This window comes from Egretta garzetta, unplaced genomic scaffold, assembly GCF_000687185.1.
Source record: "Egretta garzetta isolate BGI_Z169 unplaced genomic scaffold, ASM68718v1 scaffold228, whole genome shotgun sequence".
NCBI classification, from domain to species: Eukaryota; Metazoa; Chordata; class Aves; order Pelecaniformes; family Ardeidae; genus Egretta; species Egretta garzetta.
The window spans coordinates 3,231,094-3,250,365 of record NW_009260758.1 but is presented as its reverse complement, the minus strand read 5'-3'; the positions used below and the strand labels follow the sequence as shown (position 1 = coordinate 3,250,365).

The following is a 19,272-nucleotide window of genomic DNA, read 5'->3' as shown; positions in this document are numbered from 1 at the left end:
TTTTGGCTTTCAGAGAGGGTCCTAAAGCCAGCAGTACATGTAAAATGTCATCATTCTTAAAATGTGACAGATTCATAGTATACGTGTGGTAGTGCGGTCTAGTGAGATGATATGGGCAAAAAGCCAGGAAGAATTCATCTATAATCCTGGCTCTAGTAAAGATTTGTGTGGCCTGAATGGCTTGGTTTTCCTATTAAAAAAGAAAAAAAAAAGGGGGGGGGGGAAGGGGGAAGAAAAACGATCACAGTATGTTTTCCACATATACCATACAGTTACTGCAAAGATCAACAAAGAATTGTACAATTGTGTTCCTCGCATATTTGCAATTTTGTGCAACACTAAACCAATACAACAGCCATCCTAGATTATTCTGTTGAATAAGCAGGTCTGGACGTTTCTGCCTGCCATTCTAAAATCCATGCCTTGCAATTCAGTCTGATTAAGACAGAATTGTTTTGATTACATGTTCCAATATTTTGATTAAAAGCACTGAGAAAACTTCTCATTGGTTAATATCAGCAGACAAGATGCTAGGCACAAGTCCCCTACAACTCCACTTCTCTCCTACAGCTCAAATGCTACTCCAGAAGAACAATAGTATTTAGAAGTCATATTAATCCCCACATGAATCCCAAAAGCTCAATCCAGAGATATAAAGTCTTTCATTTTAACTTACTCAATTATACATAATAGTTGGAAGTAAGTTCACTTTAGAAGGTAAGTTTCCTTAATGACAGTACAGGGTCCAGCACTAGGTTCCTAAAACATACTTTTTTTTTTTTTTTAACTTACATTCTTGTCTCCTTCATTGACACAGATTTCATAGCAGTATGCCAGAAGGATATCAATTAAACCAAGATATACATGATGACGGCTTCTTTTATCCAGAAGATAAGATTTATTTGTGAACTTTCTCAGCTGCTCTCTCTCTTCCTCAGTGAGGACAACTATAAAAAGTAAAAGGATAATTGATTATGAATTTAAAGCTGGCACATTCATTTTAATAGGTGGTAATACTACTTAAACAGTCTCTTTAAAAAGCAGCATGTAACTCATCACAAGTCACTCATCACTCAAGAAAAAGCCTAAATCAGTCTTACTTTCATTTTTAACTTTTATTAAACTTTGATATATTCATTTCAAAGTCAAGTTCCAGCCCTGAAATGTACTCCACGTGCACACTGGCAATGTTGAACCCCTCTGAAACTGCCAAGGATTTCTGTGGATGCCTGGGTATCTTATACAGAGATAAATGCACAGTCATGATCTGAGTAAAATGAAGTTTCTTAAGTCCAAGTTGTATGGGATAAAAAAAAAGAAAACAGGATAACAAAACCTAATTTATTTTCTTATTGTAGAAAAGGATAAGAACTAAAGAAATAGGGAGGGAAAACAAAGGAAAGGTACATTTCTGTATTTTCAAGCCGCATCCATTTCGATTCATGACCTAGGCATGACTTAGGAGCTTCTGGTAACATCCTTCCAGCAACTGAGGATGATCAAAGAAAGATCAAAATCCTATCCCCAGCAGTGTGGGTAAGAAAGCTGCATCTCCTTCCAAAGAGCTATGGTATCCACCATCAGTGACCACCACACATTGCTTATCTTCAGTGTACCTCATTTAGTTAGGAATGGCTATACTGAGCCAGCCCAAAGCACCTTCTCACCCAGTACTTTCTCTTTGGGATGCATAAGGAAGATGACAACAACAACACAGTAGGCATGCTGTGACAACACAATAAAGTATTTCTCTAGGAAACAGTGGGATAGACATGGATAGCCAAGATTGAATATTGAATGGTACCCTTCTGAAAGGTACTTAAAACACTTCAGATAGGATGGCAGAAACCATCTCTGTACAAATTCAAAGTAAATCAAGACGCCATTTAGTACAATTAATAGATTTTCATCCAGGCTGCATGGAGCACAGGCATTCCCTGTCAACATGCTCTGACCTACTGAGTAGGACAGATGCAGTGAGCACATTTTGGTCATACCACAGAAGAAAGCTACAGGCACAAGGTGACTTAACAGGAGAAAGAAGTGTTACTACCTTGACAGCTGATGCTTTGCTGCATCAAGGAAGTCCCACTCCATGATTTGTTCAAGGACTAGTAACACTGGAACCAATCTGAGTTTTAAATACCGTTCATTGAAGGAGATTTCTCTGAGGACAGGTACAAGCCCAATGCAGCACTCCTGTTAACTTTCAAAATAAACCCTAAGTGCCAAGGGTAGATACATATGTACTCCTTAACTCATTGAATTTTAATAATTTATTTTAGCATGGGGAGGGGGACCAACACCAAAACTTTATAATTAATATCAAAATATCTCTCTTGTTATTCTTTTACCACCCCTTTTTTCAGTCACTGTGTTCTGGCATACTTAGCTGGGGACAGAGAAAAGCTGTAGGCGAGATGTACAAACTTAAAAATGTGAAACAATTAGTGATTTCATCACTGAGATGGGGATGTGATACCGGATAAGTGTTAATACGCTCATCACCCCTGATAAAGCACGTGAAGAGTCCTTGCTAGCCAGGCAGGCAGCTGGGAAGGGTCAGCCTTTGTGGCTCCCCGAGACAGATCCTTGAATATTGCTGAGCCTCCCTCTTCCACCAGCTTCATCAGCACTAACAATTTGACCCGATAACCCAACAATTCCTGCCTCAACTTGATTCCCTGTTTTTCCAGCTTAGAATTTTTATATCTTCCACATTGGTACTGACCTCTGGAATCCTTGAGCTGCTAACGATCCTGTCTCAACAACCCTACCTGCAATTTTACTGTTCTTATTTTTCCTGCAGACTTTCTCACAGCTTTTCCTAAGCAGGGTGAGACAAGGTCGTGCAGCTGGGCATAACCCATAATCCAGAGCCCCGGACCACTGGGACACGGGCAGCTAAATCCCTGGCGGGGGGTGGCATTACAGCATGGGTTACAGACAGGAAAGGTTACAACTCCTAGTAAAGCAGGTGTTTCTCCTCATCATCATTTTACACAATCCACATTCTCAGGGATACAATCCGTCTACAAGACATGTGGTCATCTTTATCCCAGGAGCTTTCTACTATGCTTTCTAATTTTATGACATGTTTTGAAACAAACATGATGCCAAAGGCATGTACATACGCACACACCTCATCAAGACATACAATTATGAATTAGGAAAAACATTTTTCAATGTTTCTTCTTCATGAACTTTTAAAATGTTTCTATCAGCTTCATAACCACAAAATACCTGATTTAAATTCCTATGGAAACTTCTCAAAGAGCTGGAGTCAAGCCAGTCTCCCATTTATTTACAACCTCCCACACAAAGAAATTCCAGCTTCTGTATCAACTTGAGAAAGCCAATCTCTTTTGCTTGCTATGGTCTGGTACAAAGTGACAATTTAGCAAGACTAATTCTGTTTTTCTGTTAATGCAATGCAGTTCAGTATTACCCCTTAAATCAGAAATACAGATGATTTATCTATATTCTATCGCAAATTTCTTTTACGTTCTTAAATCGCATTGATTCTTCAGTGAGTCACCTCTATCATTCATATTAAAATTATCCATAAAAAAATATGTGCAACTCTGTAGCATATTTGAAAAAAATAGTTTCTGAAAAACATAACATAAAACCTCTTTTTAAATTGCTACAGTAGGGTGGGTTTAATGAGGTATCACAACAGGGTGCTTACAGTTAGAAGGTCCAATTGGAAAGAAAAAAGGCATTTCCAATTTCTGCTAGCTTTTACTAGAAAACCCTCTGCTAGAGGACAACACAATTTATTATAAAATCATATGCAAGTGGAACTTTCACCCTGAAGAGAAGCACAAAAGAGGAGACGTAAAACTGAAGCTAAAGATGGAAAAGAAATTCTGAAAAGCAAACAGCCAAAAGCTTGTAGGAAAGACTACCCCAGCAGATCAGATTCATAAAAAGCTTAAAATCACTTCTGATGACTACAGTAATAAAGTTAGTTACAAAGCAGTTAAATAATTCATTCAAAGCATGTGAGAATCTATCACAGAAATACCTGTTAAACAGTTATGCCAGCACTCTCATATTTCTAGGCCCATCTCAATGTGGTTGCTACAGTTAGCCAAGATGCACACATATCAGGTATGCAACTGCTCCCCTTCAGAAACTCATTATATTCAGTACTGGATCCACTACTAAGAATCCACTCTTCTTAATCAGCAACTATAACCTGAAGTTTGTCTCATAGCTGATCAAAATTAACCTCTCTCATCACCAGAGATAAGAAACAGTCCAGCAAAAAAATTGACTTTTCGAAGTTTTACTAACAAGTATTTGTTAGATTCCCTAAATCCACATTCTAGAGGAATACGTAAGTACGAACCATACTTTCTTTCTAAGTAGAAAGCAAAGAAACTCCTGGCGAAGCTCATTAAATGTGCCAGGTAAAGTTTTCCTTTAAAATACAAATTCTCTGAAGCATCATAACATATGTAACTGGACCACAAGCACAGAAATTGCAAGTTACTAGACAATGGCAAACGAGGTAGACAACTCCCAAAGGTAAATGTTACAAGATGTTCATTAACTCGCTGCAAAGTGCCAGGTGTTCTAAAAAGAGTTCCTCTCTCTGGAGAAATTACTTCCATTTTACAAATAAATATCTATCCATTCCTTAAAGTTGTTGAATAATAAATTATCCAGACCTGAAACTCAGTATTAACACATCAAAACCACCACCTATTTTACCCTCCCAATTCAAAAACACAAGCGCAAAGCGTAAGATTAACAGAACAAGTAAAATTGTAATTACATTTTCTGCTATGTTAAACCTGTGCACTCTTGTACACTTGCGTTATCAATGTTTTATCTAACAATATCTGTACAACAATATTAACCTAATGCAAAGCAGCATCTGTTGCTACTTATCGAGTACTAAATTTGCAAGTTTTCCTTAAGTTTGATTTTAAAATGTTTTGTACATATGTCAGCTCCAAAATCGTGCTGCTTCTAGCCACAGTATAACTGTGTATTAATGTCTAAAGGAATCAGGCAAATTAATCTCACATACAAAGTTACTGTTAGATGATACTACAAAAACTACCCTTACTTTTTAACACCTCCTTTACTTATTTTAAACCAGCCATTCCTCATGTTAAAATAAACATATTACAAATTGCCCTTCAGTACCCGACTATCAATGAAGTACAGCTTAATCTCTAACGGGGAGGACGAGGTCTGACAGCTAGAGGGTGTTTTGTTACGGTCTTACTGATATTTTATGCTGCCGATCACATCACTTAAGCCAGTGTAAGATCTGTATCTCAAGACTACTATGACATGGTTCTAAATGTGTTAGCACACTTTTTGTAAGTACCTCTATCTATACAGACAGCTGACTCAGTGGTCAGACTCCAAAAAATTACAGAAAAGTATCAGAGGTCCTTCCTGACCTATAATCAGCTGATCTAGCCTTCTGGTGAAAGCAGAGCCTTGACTTACGGTCCTGTCAAGCCAAGTCTTGAATTCCACAGCTATTTCGAAGTAAAATAACTGAGCAGAACTGACTGCCCCACCACCCACTTTTTTTTTTTTTGTTAACTAAAATATTATACTACAATATTAAGGTTTTTAGATGTGTACTTCTATCCCTCTAAGTTAAGGAATCAGCAACGCCAGATAATGGAGGAGGTTAGTCAGCAGAGAGCAGATTAGACAGGAATAAAGTTAGCTATTGATTTTAATCAGTAGCAAACAACTCTCTCTCCTTTTCAAGCTCTTCCTAAGACATTAAAAGAAGAAAGGCAGCGCTACTCTGACTAGAAAGACACCCAAAGGCTTTGCCCACTATCAGCATTTCCCCCAGTGCTGGATACTGCCTTAAAAATACTTGATACTGTAAACTTAAACAAGCAATTGAACTAATGAAGCTGATTTTCTATTGATTTGTCTCTGGTGCTTGAATTTGTTGCTGATAAGGCACGATAGGGTTACTGGAACTTTCTACAGTGCTGACATGCTGATAACATCTCTTTCCTGTATGGACTCTACAACTTCTAAAAAGATGGCACTGGAGATTCAAGAAAAGCATTCTCTCTCTTATACACGGGGCTATTTTTGCAGAACTTGTAGGAAGTAGCCATCTTTGAGCCCCCCTAAAGCTCTGTGAAGGAGACTGTGATCAGACAGGCCTCAGTTCTTCAGGAAGGAAAGTAAAAGTCCTAAAAACACAAAGCTGTCTTCCTCTGCACACCTATGCTCACCCTAAACCACAAAGTCAAGTCTGGTTTGTTCATCCCTCACCTTTCTTTAATATTTTTCCATTCAAATTTTAGCTCCTTCACAAGTAACTTCTCTTCCATGTGGTGTAAATGTTGATTTGAGAATTAGAGAAGGGTGGCAGCTCGGCATTTCCTCCATTTTGCTTCTGACCTTCTCCCTCCAAGCAATCTCCATGAAGTCACTGGACTTGGACAGTCTTTCCTGATCTCATAATTTCCTTTATACTACTTTTTGTTATTATTCTTTAACAAATCTGCAGTTCCTATAAACCATATCAAAATCATACATCATTCTTTCTTCTATGTCTTACTGTTCTTGCCTTTTATAATCTGAGATGCTTTATAATAGAGGCCCATTATTTATATGTTAAGAATTTTGCATGAATAAACAGCAGTCTTTCCTCACATAAAAATACTTGCTCTGTAGCAGAACAGTGCCAGAAGGGTACACATGCTGCAAAGGTCCAGAAGACTGAGTAAAACAGGTAGACAGAACAATTGCAGAAATCTGGTAAGAGAGAAGAGTAAGTGATTAATCTTAAACTTATGAATCTACCAGTAGTGGTATATATTTGAGCAGAGCCCTACTGAAAGGTGGATCTTTAAAAAGAAATTGCTTCTCATTCTGCAAAGGTATCAGAAAGAATGTCACTGGTAAGCATGCTAGGTTACCATAAACAAAGTAGCATTATCCATGGAGCATATAAATGTTATATTAAATATATGTGTCAGCCTGAGCCTTTGAAGATTACTGGTGTTGCCTAAAAAGGAGTTTTTGCAGTTGTGCAATTTGAAGTAAAATAAAAATGAACTTTTAACTAAGTTGAATGTGACTGTTACAAAATATGGAAAACTTTCATATGGAAGTTGTAGAAGCAAGACTAATGTAAACTTCAGCAGCAGCAGAAAGCAAGCTTTCCAAAAGTTTTATTCCCTCATGGGAAAGGCTGTGTAATTAGTTAGGCTTTATGGAGTATGACCTGACTTGCATTACATTGTAAGCGTGAACAAAATCTGGGCCTTTCAGCTTGAGAAAATGTCCACTCCAAAAATGGTATTTTGCTACAAACACAATGGTTAAACCTGCTCTCTAGTATTTCTTCTGGTTCCTCAACCAATACTGCAAAGGCAATAATCTTAGCTGTCTGGTGGCTAACAAGCCTAGGGGGAAAATAAACAAACAAAAAACCCACAAAGGGCAAAAAAAGACAATACACAGTAACATGTAAAAAAGGACAAAAGAAAGAGGAGACACTTCGGACAATAAAAGAAGAAATTTTTAAAAAGACAAGATATACACACCATGCACAAAAGCTGGTGAAAAACTAAAAAGGTTAAATAAAAATAGATTCAAGGTAAAGACAGAAGAGAGCTGAAGACTTTAAATGTTAATGAGAAGAGCTGATAGAAAAATAAAAAAAATCTGATAAGAAGACATTAAAAACCTGATGATGTAAAAACACGAGAGAGAGTAGCCAGGGATGAAAGTAAGAGTAGTAATCAACCAAACACAATCTTCAGTTAATTGTAATGCCACGGAAAAAAAAAAAGCAGCAATCTGTATTTCTAATTACTCCTTGTAGCCGAAGACATTATAAAGACAAAAGTAATCAAGTTTTTGGTTCTAAGAAACCAATGAAGATAAAACCAAAAAGGACATCAGCATAAATCAGCAAAAGGAAGAAACAAAAAAAGAATTCTGTCTGTTCAGTGTTTCTGATTAAGAAAATGTACTTTTTAAGAACCTGGTAATTTTTATGTCACTTTCCCACACTAAACTCACTTTTCCATGTAGCAACTTGAGGAGTCAACTCCCAATGACATTCCCGATTCCACAGACATTGTGTGGCTTGGAACTGTCCTAATGGCAGCAGTAACAGAGCATAAAGTATGAGGACTCTAAAGGCACCAGGTGTCAAATTCTAGTGCCAATACCTCAATATTGCGGTAGCCTGTACTGTAATCTACCATCAGTTTTAACATTACCATTCCTACCTTCCTGTCGTACCAGTCAGTCATTTGCCTTCAATAAGCAACCCTCTAAAAAGATACACCGTGTCATCTTTGAGGGTAGCAGACTTCCCCAGTACGAGATGCTGAACGTCTGACAGCATGAGATTTCCACAATACCTCTGTTTCCATGTTCTTGTGTAACAGTTTTGGACAGCACATGTTTAATCAAGAACATAACCTTCCTTCACACAGGACGGACAAATGTTTCTACAAGCCACCCATGGCAGTACACCTACCACAAGTTGTACGCATTTTAAACACCCCGAATATTTGAAGTATCTTTACAAGCTGTATCCTTGGAAGTCCTCATCGTGGAAGATGATGGAAATTACCTTATTTTAGATGCCTTCCTTAACACAAGACATGAATTTGGAACTCAGGAAGAATACAAAATCTGGGTACTCTTCATTTTATGCCTCTTTTCCATAAGCAATAAAAAGAAACTGCATGAAGGATTCAATCCCTCCTTCTTTATGCCCTTAAACAGGTTCAAAAATAAACAGGGGACATTTGTATCCGACTTTTATATTAAAAAAAGGTTTGACCTGACACCTACCTGCAGGGGAAAACACGCATACATAGGCTCAAAGAAACGCCACACATCACTTCATAAAACACCCTGAAACACACTGCAGTACATATAACGTTTGTGCCCCTAGAGCTTCTGTGCTCAAGTTCCCTTGGCTTTTTATAGCTAAGCACTAGTGTTCAAAGGCTTCTTACTACGAGCACACTCTAATACCACTGACAGACTCCTTCTCCTTCTAGCTGTATAGTACACCTTGGCTTAATGCAGTCAGACTTCTCCCCCGTTCTCGTGGAAACAACATAAAATTTCTCAAGTAGTAAAGAAGCTCCTTCACTTAGCACAGTCCTTGTTTCTTTTATGTGCCTTCTCTGTGTCACTTCCACTTACTAAGCACGCATACTGGAAATACATACTAATGCAGATATGCAATCAAAATGCATTCAGCTTGTAAGAATTCCTGAATCTGTAACTCAGATTAGCTGGACCATCCCTTTGATTGGATAAAGCACAAAAGCAATACAAAGCCAGAGGGAACTGATCCTACTGATGATCAGATTCCAGGCCCAACAGCCTGGACCCACCTCCTGCCCTTTTGTATTTCCATTCATAAGAGACCTTCAAGTGGAACCTGTACTCCCTCTCATGGTGGTTTCTTTCACCACACCTCACGCTGATTTAGGAATGTCCGATGGTTTCAGATCCTCATTCAGCTGCTTGCCATCCCCAGCTGCTGTTGCCTTTCCACAGCAGCGACAATGCTATCAAAACTGAGGTCTTTCCAAGGGAAAGGGTGGGTTGTCATTAACACAACCCAAATGCCAGATAGCCTCTTACATTGATTAAATTTCCTCAAGATCCACAAAACTACATGAGCCTCTTCACTCAGCCATATGAAGGTCAGACTACATTTTTTTTATCATCCTTATTAAATATATTTCTGTGACAACAAATGGTTTAGAGAAAAGATGATCCTTTATGTAGCCCCATTTTCTGTATAACTTTCATTAGCAGGCTTGCCAGGCTTTAGAGTAGTTTGTCTGTTGTTACTGCCCCTAAAACCCAGCTACATACTGATGTGTTTTTCTTCAGAATCTCAATTTGGAGTGAAAATATTCTTTATCGATAAAATCATCCAGCAGCTCTTCATTTTCATTATATTCCTTAACACAGGCAAACATTAGCAGTGTTTCATTTACTAAGGAGTGAATGGATAAAAACAAACAAAAGAACCCCTCATTATTCTATTTTCAAGCCTCTTGTACCTTTGTCCAATGCTTATGATGCATATAATTAACAATTCTGGCTTCATAGGCTGAAAAGAGACCAGTAATGAAGATCAGATTACATTCACAGTAAAATACACAACATTTACCCAAATTCCATTGTTCTCCTGTAGAAAATGTGAAAGTGCAGGTATTATTAGTGTACTAATATTTGTTAAGAACCTCTGGTGAAGGGATTATCATTATCTACTTTAGCAATATCGGATTTTCATACTACATAGGAAATTAACAAAGGACAATAAAAGAATATGCCTAATAGTAACTTGTAATGCTCTCTGCAATCTCTGTGTACAGAAAGGTAATCTCAGTTATCAGTAACAGTACTGTTGCAAGGTCAGCTACTAAACCTGAAACCATCCCTTTTAGTTTCTAAACAGACACAAAGACTTTCCTTTGAAAAAAAGTCTGAGACCCATAAAAATAGCAGGAGAGTAATACTGTGTAAATAAAATAAAACATCCTACAGAAAACATGTTCATCAAACAGAGATAAGGGCTGATATCAGTACAATCTTCCACAGCCAATTCTTGGAAAATGTGCTGTGAAGTGTCTGCACCATATTTGGAAGTGGGCACAAAAACCAGTTTTGACTATTTTTTCCATTGCAAATACAACTAGGAAAGGGAGAACAATTACTTGAAAAATCTGGAAAAAAAAAGAGGAGATAAGCACCAGCAACAAAGGACCCACTTGCTAGCTATCACGATCACTACACAAAGATAGGTTTGATTTGATTTCAGATGCCATGACTTACTGTCACTGGCAGCTCCTTTGAAATCTTAAAGATTACAGCATACCCTTAAAAGGGAACTTCTTCACATATACCTGAAATTCTACAATGGCCTTTATGTTAACTCCAAAATTTGTTACGCAGACAAAAAAAAAAAAGATCACACACTACACTACATAATTAACAGATAAATGCTTACGATAACCACTTCATAATATACTGTCAACTGCTTTACACACTGTCTCAAAGATTTCAGTACATAACTGTCCCTCAGAGGAAAAAATTTTACTCTGAGGACACGAGAAGTAGCAGAATACTCCTCTAAGAACAGTTAAAACTGAAAATCGTAGGGTAAACCCATAGTTTCTTCTTTAAAAACAATAACCTAAAACATAACATGGCATTGCAGCAATTATCATTCAAGCAACAGGTGTGTGTATATATATGTTCTCACCAAACGTTTGAGTGTCATGTTCCTGATGACTTTCTCCCTGCAAGGCTATCATTTTTTTATGAGCATCAACCCACCACGGTTTGTACTTTAAGACATGCTGAATAGCTTCATCTTCAAAAAGATCAGCTCTAGAAAAAAAAAAAAATCACATGCTACTTATTTTAGTTTATAGTGTATGTGGGTATATTTTAATGCATACATAGAATACACCTGGCTTGGCTCCAGGCTATTTTCCATATATTAGAAATACAACAAACCTGACCAGTATCTGTTCTTTGACTTAAAAACAGAAATAATCATTATTAAAAGCACAAACAATATTCTCTTATCTTACAGTACCCCTTCCTTACTTCCTCCACCTTTCCTGAGCCACACAGAAGCCTAGGAAATCGATGAGCTTGCAGCATGACATGAAGGCAAACCAACCTGATTTGTTCTGGATAAACCTAAAGGAAAACATTCCAAAGAGAAGACTTCTCAGAAAACGTCACTGGCAGTAAACTTGATTTTACTGGGAGGCTCTCCCACTTTAAAACTGCGTATCCCTTGGGGAGGAAGGATATGCAGCTGAAGGACAAAGATAACAGAGATAGGGACTGCCTTTTAGGTAAACAAAGGCATGCTGCAGCAAGGTGGAAAAAGAAGAGTTGTACATGAATTCTGGAACAGAGATTACCTCCATCTCAGCACAAAGCCATTGTGGTAAAAATATCAATATAGTAATTCTGGGAGGATTTATACTAAAGGATTCAAGTTCTAAGCCTCCTCTTATCATTTTAGCTTTTTCTTCAACCAAACATAGCATAAATACTGAGAACTGACAAAAATGCAGGAAATTTCTTAATACCTTCTTAATCATCATACAAAACCTGCCCAGTCTACTGACCACAGAATAGAATTTGCTTTACTCTCATACAGACAGATTTTTTGATGCCTTCCTTCACTGTCTTTATAAAGTAACTCAAAGGTATCAGCCAGCATACATTTTCCTCAAAGGCAACAGAACACTTCTGTTTGCCACCGTTTCTCCCAGAACTGTCCTTCTCATCAGGGTACACAGGAAAACAATTTTTGTTGAAGAAAGGTTGATATCATCCATTCTAAAGCATCCAAAACACATCTGTTAAACTAAGCTGTTGTAGCTCATCTACTAGGTTATAACAGTACTATAATTTCCATCGTATTATAGGTTAGGAACTACTTCAGTTCTAGTGAAATGTACTTCCAAGTGATGTTTCAAGAAAACTTTTCTAATTTCTTTGTGATACAGAAAGACACGCAGCTACCTCTGACATACCTGACTGGGGAAAAATTCCAAGTTTGCAAATATACCTTCTGAAACAACTCAAAATGGGTTAAGTCTACCTCTCCCTGACAAAACACACCACAAGTACTAATTCTCCCTACTCGGGACTACACTCCTCTCCCACCAAATCAATCTTCCAGGAATCAGTGTATTAATAGATCTCATGGCTTCAATTTAGTTTACTTATCTGGAAGTCTCTGAACCTAACTTACCTAAAATCACTAACCTAAAATACTCAAAATTGAAAGGCACAAAGAATCATTTCCACCTTCATTACATGGAATGAAGCACAAAGAAACACTAAGTCTTGGTTTGGAACTTTTCCTCATTCTGCTGTAAAAAAGGTTTCATGTGATGAATGCAAAAACCAAAGTGGCCTAGACACAATCTTCATAACTTCAAAACTCAAATTTACTTCCTCATAGACCAGGATGGTTCAGTAATCCTTGTTTCACAAAGGGAAAACAAAGTTCTGGCATCTACAACCCAAAGTGCTGGCAGGGATTGGCTACTCAGCTGCTGAAGTGGTGAAGTATGAAACAAGGTTCTGCGACAGTTCACAGCAGCCCCTGCCTGAATGCCGACTGAAGCAGTAATGAAACTGTAGAGTAAGCCCAGAAGAGGTAAGCAATGCCTTCTGTCAGTGTCACGCTTAACAATACCCTCTAAGGCCTGCTGTGATGAGACAAAGAAACAGACAAATAAAAAGTAAAGCTATTGTTTCCAAAAGTGATCTGAAATCAATCATTTATGAAAAGAAAAAGTGAATATATTTCAACTGAGGTACTTTGGCTTGAGCAGGTGAAGTCAATCAATACTCACAGGTAATGATCAGGTTCAAACTTGGCAGCCTCAGCTGCCAGGCGTTTACGCCTACGTTCATCTACAGGAGTTTGGTCTGGATCCTTAACATCAATAACATCACTGAGTTCATCCTGCAAATGGAACAAAAATTACATGACCAAGCCACAGGTGTAATATGCAAGATCTATTTAGTAAGAGTTTAGGAAGGATGCTTGTCAGCATTACACTGACACACCTCCCTTTCAAATCTTCCAAATTCAGGCTCCGTTGTGCAAATAAAACATCAAAATTCCAAGGAAATTCAATTATTTCAAGCTCTTTAGAATTCATACTATGAAGTCTATTCAGTCTATTTTATCATTAGGCAGGCAGGTTATTCTGCATTCTGATAAAATTTGTGATGTTTAACAAAAGCACACAACCACAGCAAAGACAAAAACCACAGATACTCTTCTTGCAACTTTTGATGCTACTCTCACACTCTGAAGTAGCCATACATTAATTAATGGGCAATTGCAGTGCCCATCATTGAGTAGTAGTACGTTAATGCTGATGGTAAATATACTTCATGAATTTCACGGCAATAAAAGAGTACATATATATCCTAACAATGTAAATACTTTCTCCATAAATAGCAATCCTTCTGCTCCAAACCCTGAAAATACAATTCATGCAACAATGAGTTACTGTTACATAATTAAGTTGCTTTAAACAGCTACAATTTTCATTGCTTAGAGCAAGAACACTACAAGAAATTAAGTTATCATCTACTATTTTTAATAAGAGGTCTGTATACTGCGAGTATTATACTACCTAGCATGCTACAGGTTGTAGATTAGCTTCAATCTACTCACGAATTAAAGAAACTGCTGAATACACAACACAAAGAAACTGCATTTTAAAGCACCTATCCTACCACTTAATCCACAAAAGCAAATTTCAGTGCATCAGCATAACCCTAGTAAATCCCACCAATACCAGGTGGACAGACACCTTGAAGAGAAAATCAAGTCTAAAATAAAAAGTCCAAAGAGAAAGTTATCATGAATTTCACAATGAAAAAAAATTTAATGCGACAACCTTAACAGGACCTATAGATTAGCCAGCTTTATTTTGTATTATTTAACTGAGTAATCTCTTTTAAATTTAAAAGTAAATTAAAATTCATTGAATCTGAAATATGCTGTACATTGATGTTAAATATGTTTGAAGTCAGAATAGAAGACAATACCCAATATAAAGCAAAAGTGTTAACAGCAGACTGTTAATGGCATGTAGACTCTTTGCAGCTTGCCAGAACTACTCACCTGGCACATGGCCTGCTTCATACAGGCCTTTTTCTCCGTGCCTTCCCAGCCTAGCTGAACCATGCTGGTGACAGCAGCCCACTTCCAGAAGCCATTTCTACCAAGAACCCGATTCAGCCCTTTCCTCTTAACACTGAACCTACTGCAGGAAGAGACCGGCCTGTTGACCCTGCTACACAATTAACTCAGTCTCAACCACCCCCTACCTCTTCAGGAACAAGGATTTATCTGTACTGCTACATGCAGAAGCAGAATATTCACAGTAATGGGATAATGGAGAACAGTTACCTAACTCCTCACCATGGAATAAGCCAGGAAGCCTACCCAACAAGAAAGTTACCAGAACTTTTACGATAGGAAAAGACAAAAATGCATCTACCTGCAGCCGCTGGAACACCCCTGACCGTAAATTCCCAAATCCATAATGGTACTGTAGTGGTAGAGTGCTTTCTGCACTTTCTGTGTAAGGGATCTGCTCTATTTCCCAGTCAAATTCTTCTTCCTCCTCCTCAGACAACTCAGCAGAGGCAGCTGTATACATTGCATGGTCAGAGAAAGAAAACATTTAAGAAAACAATTAGCCTCTCTCATTTTACTACATCTTTTAAGAAATGTTATACAACACTGCGTCATACAGGCAGATGCTTACATCAGTAATCCGTAGGTCCTGCTCCAAATTCTCCAGCTTTCAAAAATGAAATTTTTAAATATACTCCCTCAAAGACCGAAATAATTGTTCTACTGATTTCAACAAGATCAGAATTTGATGCTAAGAGAACCCTGACAGGAGCAAAGTGATGTTATCAATAATTTAAGATGGATATTAAAAAATTAGACATGGATAGTCAAAACTTCTTGTCTGTTAAATACTGATGTTAAGCAAGTCATCCACTAGAACCTGTGGTTTTAATCAGCTTCTAAAGTTTGAGCTAAAAGTCCAGTTGTGCTAGCTTGTAGAAAGCAGAAGACTCAAATGTGTGTGTATTATACAGCCACTAGAGGGGTACAAAGATCTACAGAGGATTAGCGCATGTTAAGTACATTTTGGAAAAAAGTAAACGTAACTAAACATATAAAGACAACGTATCACCTACACCACATTTATTCCTACACTTATCCATACTTTCATATTCGTTCACACCCTTTCCGTACCTTGGACTAGACAATAATAGAAATACTGTATTTTTCTACATCTGTAACTACTTCATTATGTACTTGTATCACCAGTATAAACAAGGTATTTTTATCATACCTATTTCTTCTACTAAAGGTTTTGCTGATCTTGATTTCTTTGGTGCTAAAAGTGATGTCAGCATGTCCAGTCCCTCAAAATATTGGCCAGGAATCTCCTTAGGTAACCGAATTGTAAAAGTTCCTTAAAGGAAAGTCAGAATGTAGTTACTGCATTAAAACATCAAAGACAAATAAAAACGTGCACAGAAATGCTCACAGAAACCGTGACACATACAGGTAGCATTTTATTATGCATCAATCTTTGCACATGCTTTTAACCTTACTTTAAAAGTTTCACAGAACCCAAAGATTTTAATGATAAAGCATGAAAGAAAATATTTAACCAGTTGTGGTCACATTGCATAAACACAAACCAACAGAATACAAACATTTTATTTTTAATCCTTCCACCAATCAATCAGAAGATCATAGGAAACTACATTCAGCAATCTGTTTATTGTCTTAAGTCAAGCACATAACAAAGGCTTTGTAAGCAACAAATTATAGGTTTTAATGCTGAGGTTTTTTTAATAAATACATTAATTCCATAAGGCATGTATTTTATTCCAGAAATACCTTGTACCTTAAGGTTTAGAGAAAGGCTAATATCTTCTCTCTCTTAAGATATAAGAGCCAAGAGACTGCCTCAGGATTATCTCATTTCTACTCAGCACCACCCGCCTTCTTTGCAGATTTACTAAACTAATGCTACAGTAACATGTCTAGCCCCCACAGGGCTTGAAGAGGACTTGTACATAGTTTTTTCATTGTTGGGACAGTTCTGAACACGTCCTTTGTGCTTGAGGATGGCCCAAGTATCTACAATAAATCCCGAACAAGATTTTTCTACACTACACAGGAGAAACTTAACATTTATTTACAGTATCACATACCCCACTAAAGTTCTATGCAATTCCAGTGCAGCAAAGTATAAATTATTGGAGAGTTAGTAGCGTTTTTAATGACACATATACTAATAACATTAACTAATACCTTTGTCAGCATTATAAGATGCTTTTTCTCTGCCATCTTCTACAATTCTTCCAGGAAGTGTCAATCTGCAGGCAAAAAATGAGTTGTTGTTTTACAATTAAAAAACTATTGTAAAGTAAATTTAGAAATGTATTTCTTTAAACTCCCTTTAACACAACTTAATGCCTAGAAGCAAAGAGGCCAGACACATAAAAACAATTCTTTACACAAAATGGGCTGTCTGCAGCCTAAAATGTAAGAGCTGCAGATGAGGAATATTCTGAAGGGACCAAAATGAAGTTCATTCTCTACTGACTTTTATTTACTTTATGAAGTTGTTTTTGTTTTTTTTTTAAATCCTTCCGGTACTTGCCTGAGAAAGTATGGCTTAGCATAAAATTTAAAATCTTCCCCTTCAAAATACACATCGAACTCTGAAGGTCTGGCATAAGGTATTTTGATTATTATTGTAAGAAAATCCGGATCCTGGGTCAGCTCAAAAGCTGGAGTTATCATGATGAATCCAGCAGGAAAAGCAACCACTGGTTGTGTGGCCCTATAAAAACAGGAAAACAAGAAAATATTTTAGTTTCCAATTTATGAGAGCAAATAGTGTCCCTGCAAAATTCTGTGAGAACATTCTCATGAAGTTATCTTCCATGTGCTCAAGAAGAAAATACTCATGACAACAGCAACAAAACAAAAAGTGTTATCAAGAATTTTATGGTACCACCTTTCTGCACTTTAATGAAACGACTTGATGAAAATGAATGCAAACATTTGGAGCACAGGAAAGCACCTATGATATTCCATGTAAAAAGCCCACACTAAATTCAGTCCTAGAACTTGGCAGCTTTATGTAATTGTTGTTTATTATTTCACATGTAGCAGATGTTAGATCTCTACAGTTCATTAGTGAACTGATCAGAAATCACTATTAGAAAATACTGAAAAACAGTAATGCTTTCAAAAAATCAGAGCTGTATTTTACAATTCATACACATATTAGCCAGAATACAAGCAACAGATTCAGTATACCCCAAACAGATTATCTGAGCCTACGCACTAAGACAAAAAATATTTTTACCAAAAAATGCAAAACAGAGCTACTATCTGGGAGAGAGCTGCTTTTCACTGACTTTCAGAGTTACCTTTATTAAACATCCTCATTCTTACAACTTCATGAGCAAACATGGAGCATTAGTAGGGCTCAATTAACAGGTCACCCATTTTTTTTTTCATATAGGTAATTCATAGGGATAATCTACCTCAATTGGCAAGCATGAAAGAAGTGAAACTCCCCATTTCACCTATCCCTTGCTTCCAGGGACACGTTCCCACCCCTTCGAGCTGAGAAGCTGCAACAAATTGTAACAAGATAGGAAATACCTGGCTTAAGGAACCGCTGCAAGCCAATGTACGTTTCTGTGGACTTTCTTCTTACCTATTTAAACACCACACGGTAACAACATGGGGTAGGAGGTAATGGGGTTGTTTAGTCTGGAGAAGAGGAGGCTGAGGGGAGACCTGATCGCCCTCTACAACTGCGTGAGAGGAGACTGTAGTGAGGTGGGGGTCGGCCTCTTCTCCCTGGTAACAGGTGATAGGACAAGGGGGAATGGTTTGAAGCTGCGCCAGGGCAGGTTTAGGCTAGATATTAGGAAAAACTTCTTCACTGAAAGGGTTGTCAGGCTCTGGAATGGGCTGCCCAGGGAGGTGGTGGAGTCCTCATCCCTGGAGGTATTTAAAAGAAGGATAGATGAGGTGCTTAGGGACAGGGTTTAGTGGTGGGATGGCAGGGTTAGGTTAAAGGTTGGACTCGATGATCTCAAAGGTCTTTTCCAAGCAAAGCGATTCTATTCCATGATTCTAAAAATGCACCAGCTCATTTAGGCCCTTCAAGGATGATAAGCCAGCCTGCATTTTTATTTCCCCGAATCAGAGGTTCAGAACATTTTAAGAGCAGCCCCAAAGCCAGGCCCAGCTGCTCCCGCTCTGAGCTTCTCAGCGCTGCCGCGCTTCTGGCAGCCCTGGCGCTAATTAACGAGCCCACACTAATCAGGAGGTTCCCACGCAGGCCGCGGGCATTTCACAGACCACGGCCGCCGGTATCCACCCCACAACAACGCAACGCTCGACCCCCAGCAGCGCTTGTTCCGCTCTAAAATCCGGTATCCCGAAATAATTAAGCTTCCCAGCCTTTTCTGTAATAAGACCGCTATGCACTAGAGAAAAAAAAAAAAAGAAAAACAGCAAGCAGAACTGGAATGTTTCTGTTGCAGCAAGGGAAGGGCCGGCAGGGAAAGGGCCAAACGCTTCGCGCTGCCGGCGCTCAAAGGCCCTACCGCAAGACGCCGTTCCCCCCCCGCTGCTCGTTAAACTAGGTC

General features: G+C 38.1%; 1 protein-coding gene across 3 annotated transcripts in view; it reads right to left on the bottom strand.

Moving 5' to 3' along the window:
* The window catches only part of SHQ1 (SHQ1, H/ACA ribonucleoprotein assembly factor), a 50,275-nt gene extending 31,884 nt beyond the window's left edge, over nt 1–18,391 (bottom strand). For 2 of the 3 annotated variants that reach the window (XM_009645968.2, XM_035901414.1), the window contains exons 1-8: nt 18,275–18,388; nt 17,259–17,441; nt 16,907–16,971; nt 15,933–16,055; nt 15,060–15,211; nt 13,392–13,504; nt 11,264–11,391; nt 793–947 (exon numbers count right to left, since the gene is read on the bottom strand). In XM_009645968.2, the coding sequence (XP_009644263.1) occupies nt 793–947; nt 11,264–11,391; nt 13,392–13,504; nt 15,060–15,211; nt 15,933–16,055; nt 16,907–16,971; nt 17,259–17,401 (879 nt within the window). In that variant the 5' untranslated portion in view covers nt 17,402–17,441; nt 18,275–18,388. Of the gene's footprint in view, nt 1–792; nt 948–11,263; nt 11,392–13,391; nt 13,505–15,059; nt 15,212–15,932; nt 16,056–16,906; nt 16,972–17,258; nt 17,442–18,274 lie in introns of all 3 variants that reach the window. The other variant, XM_035901413.1, reaches the window with a different exon arrangement.
* Nucleotides 18,392–19,272: the final 881 nt, after the last annotated feature.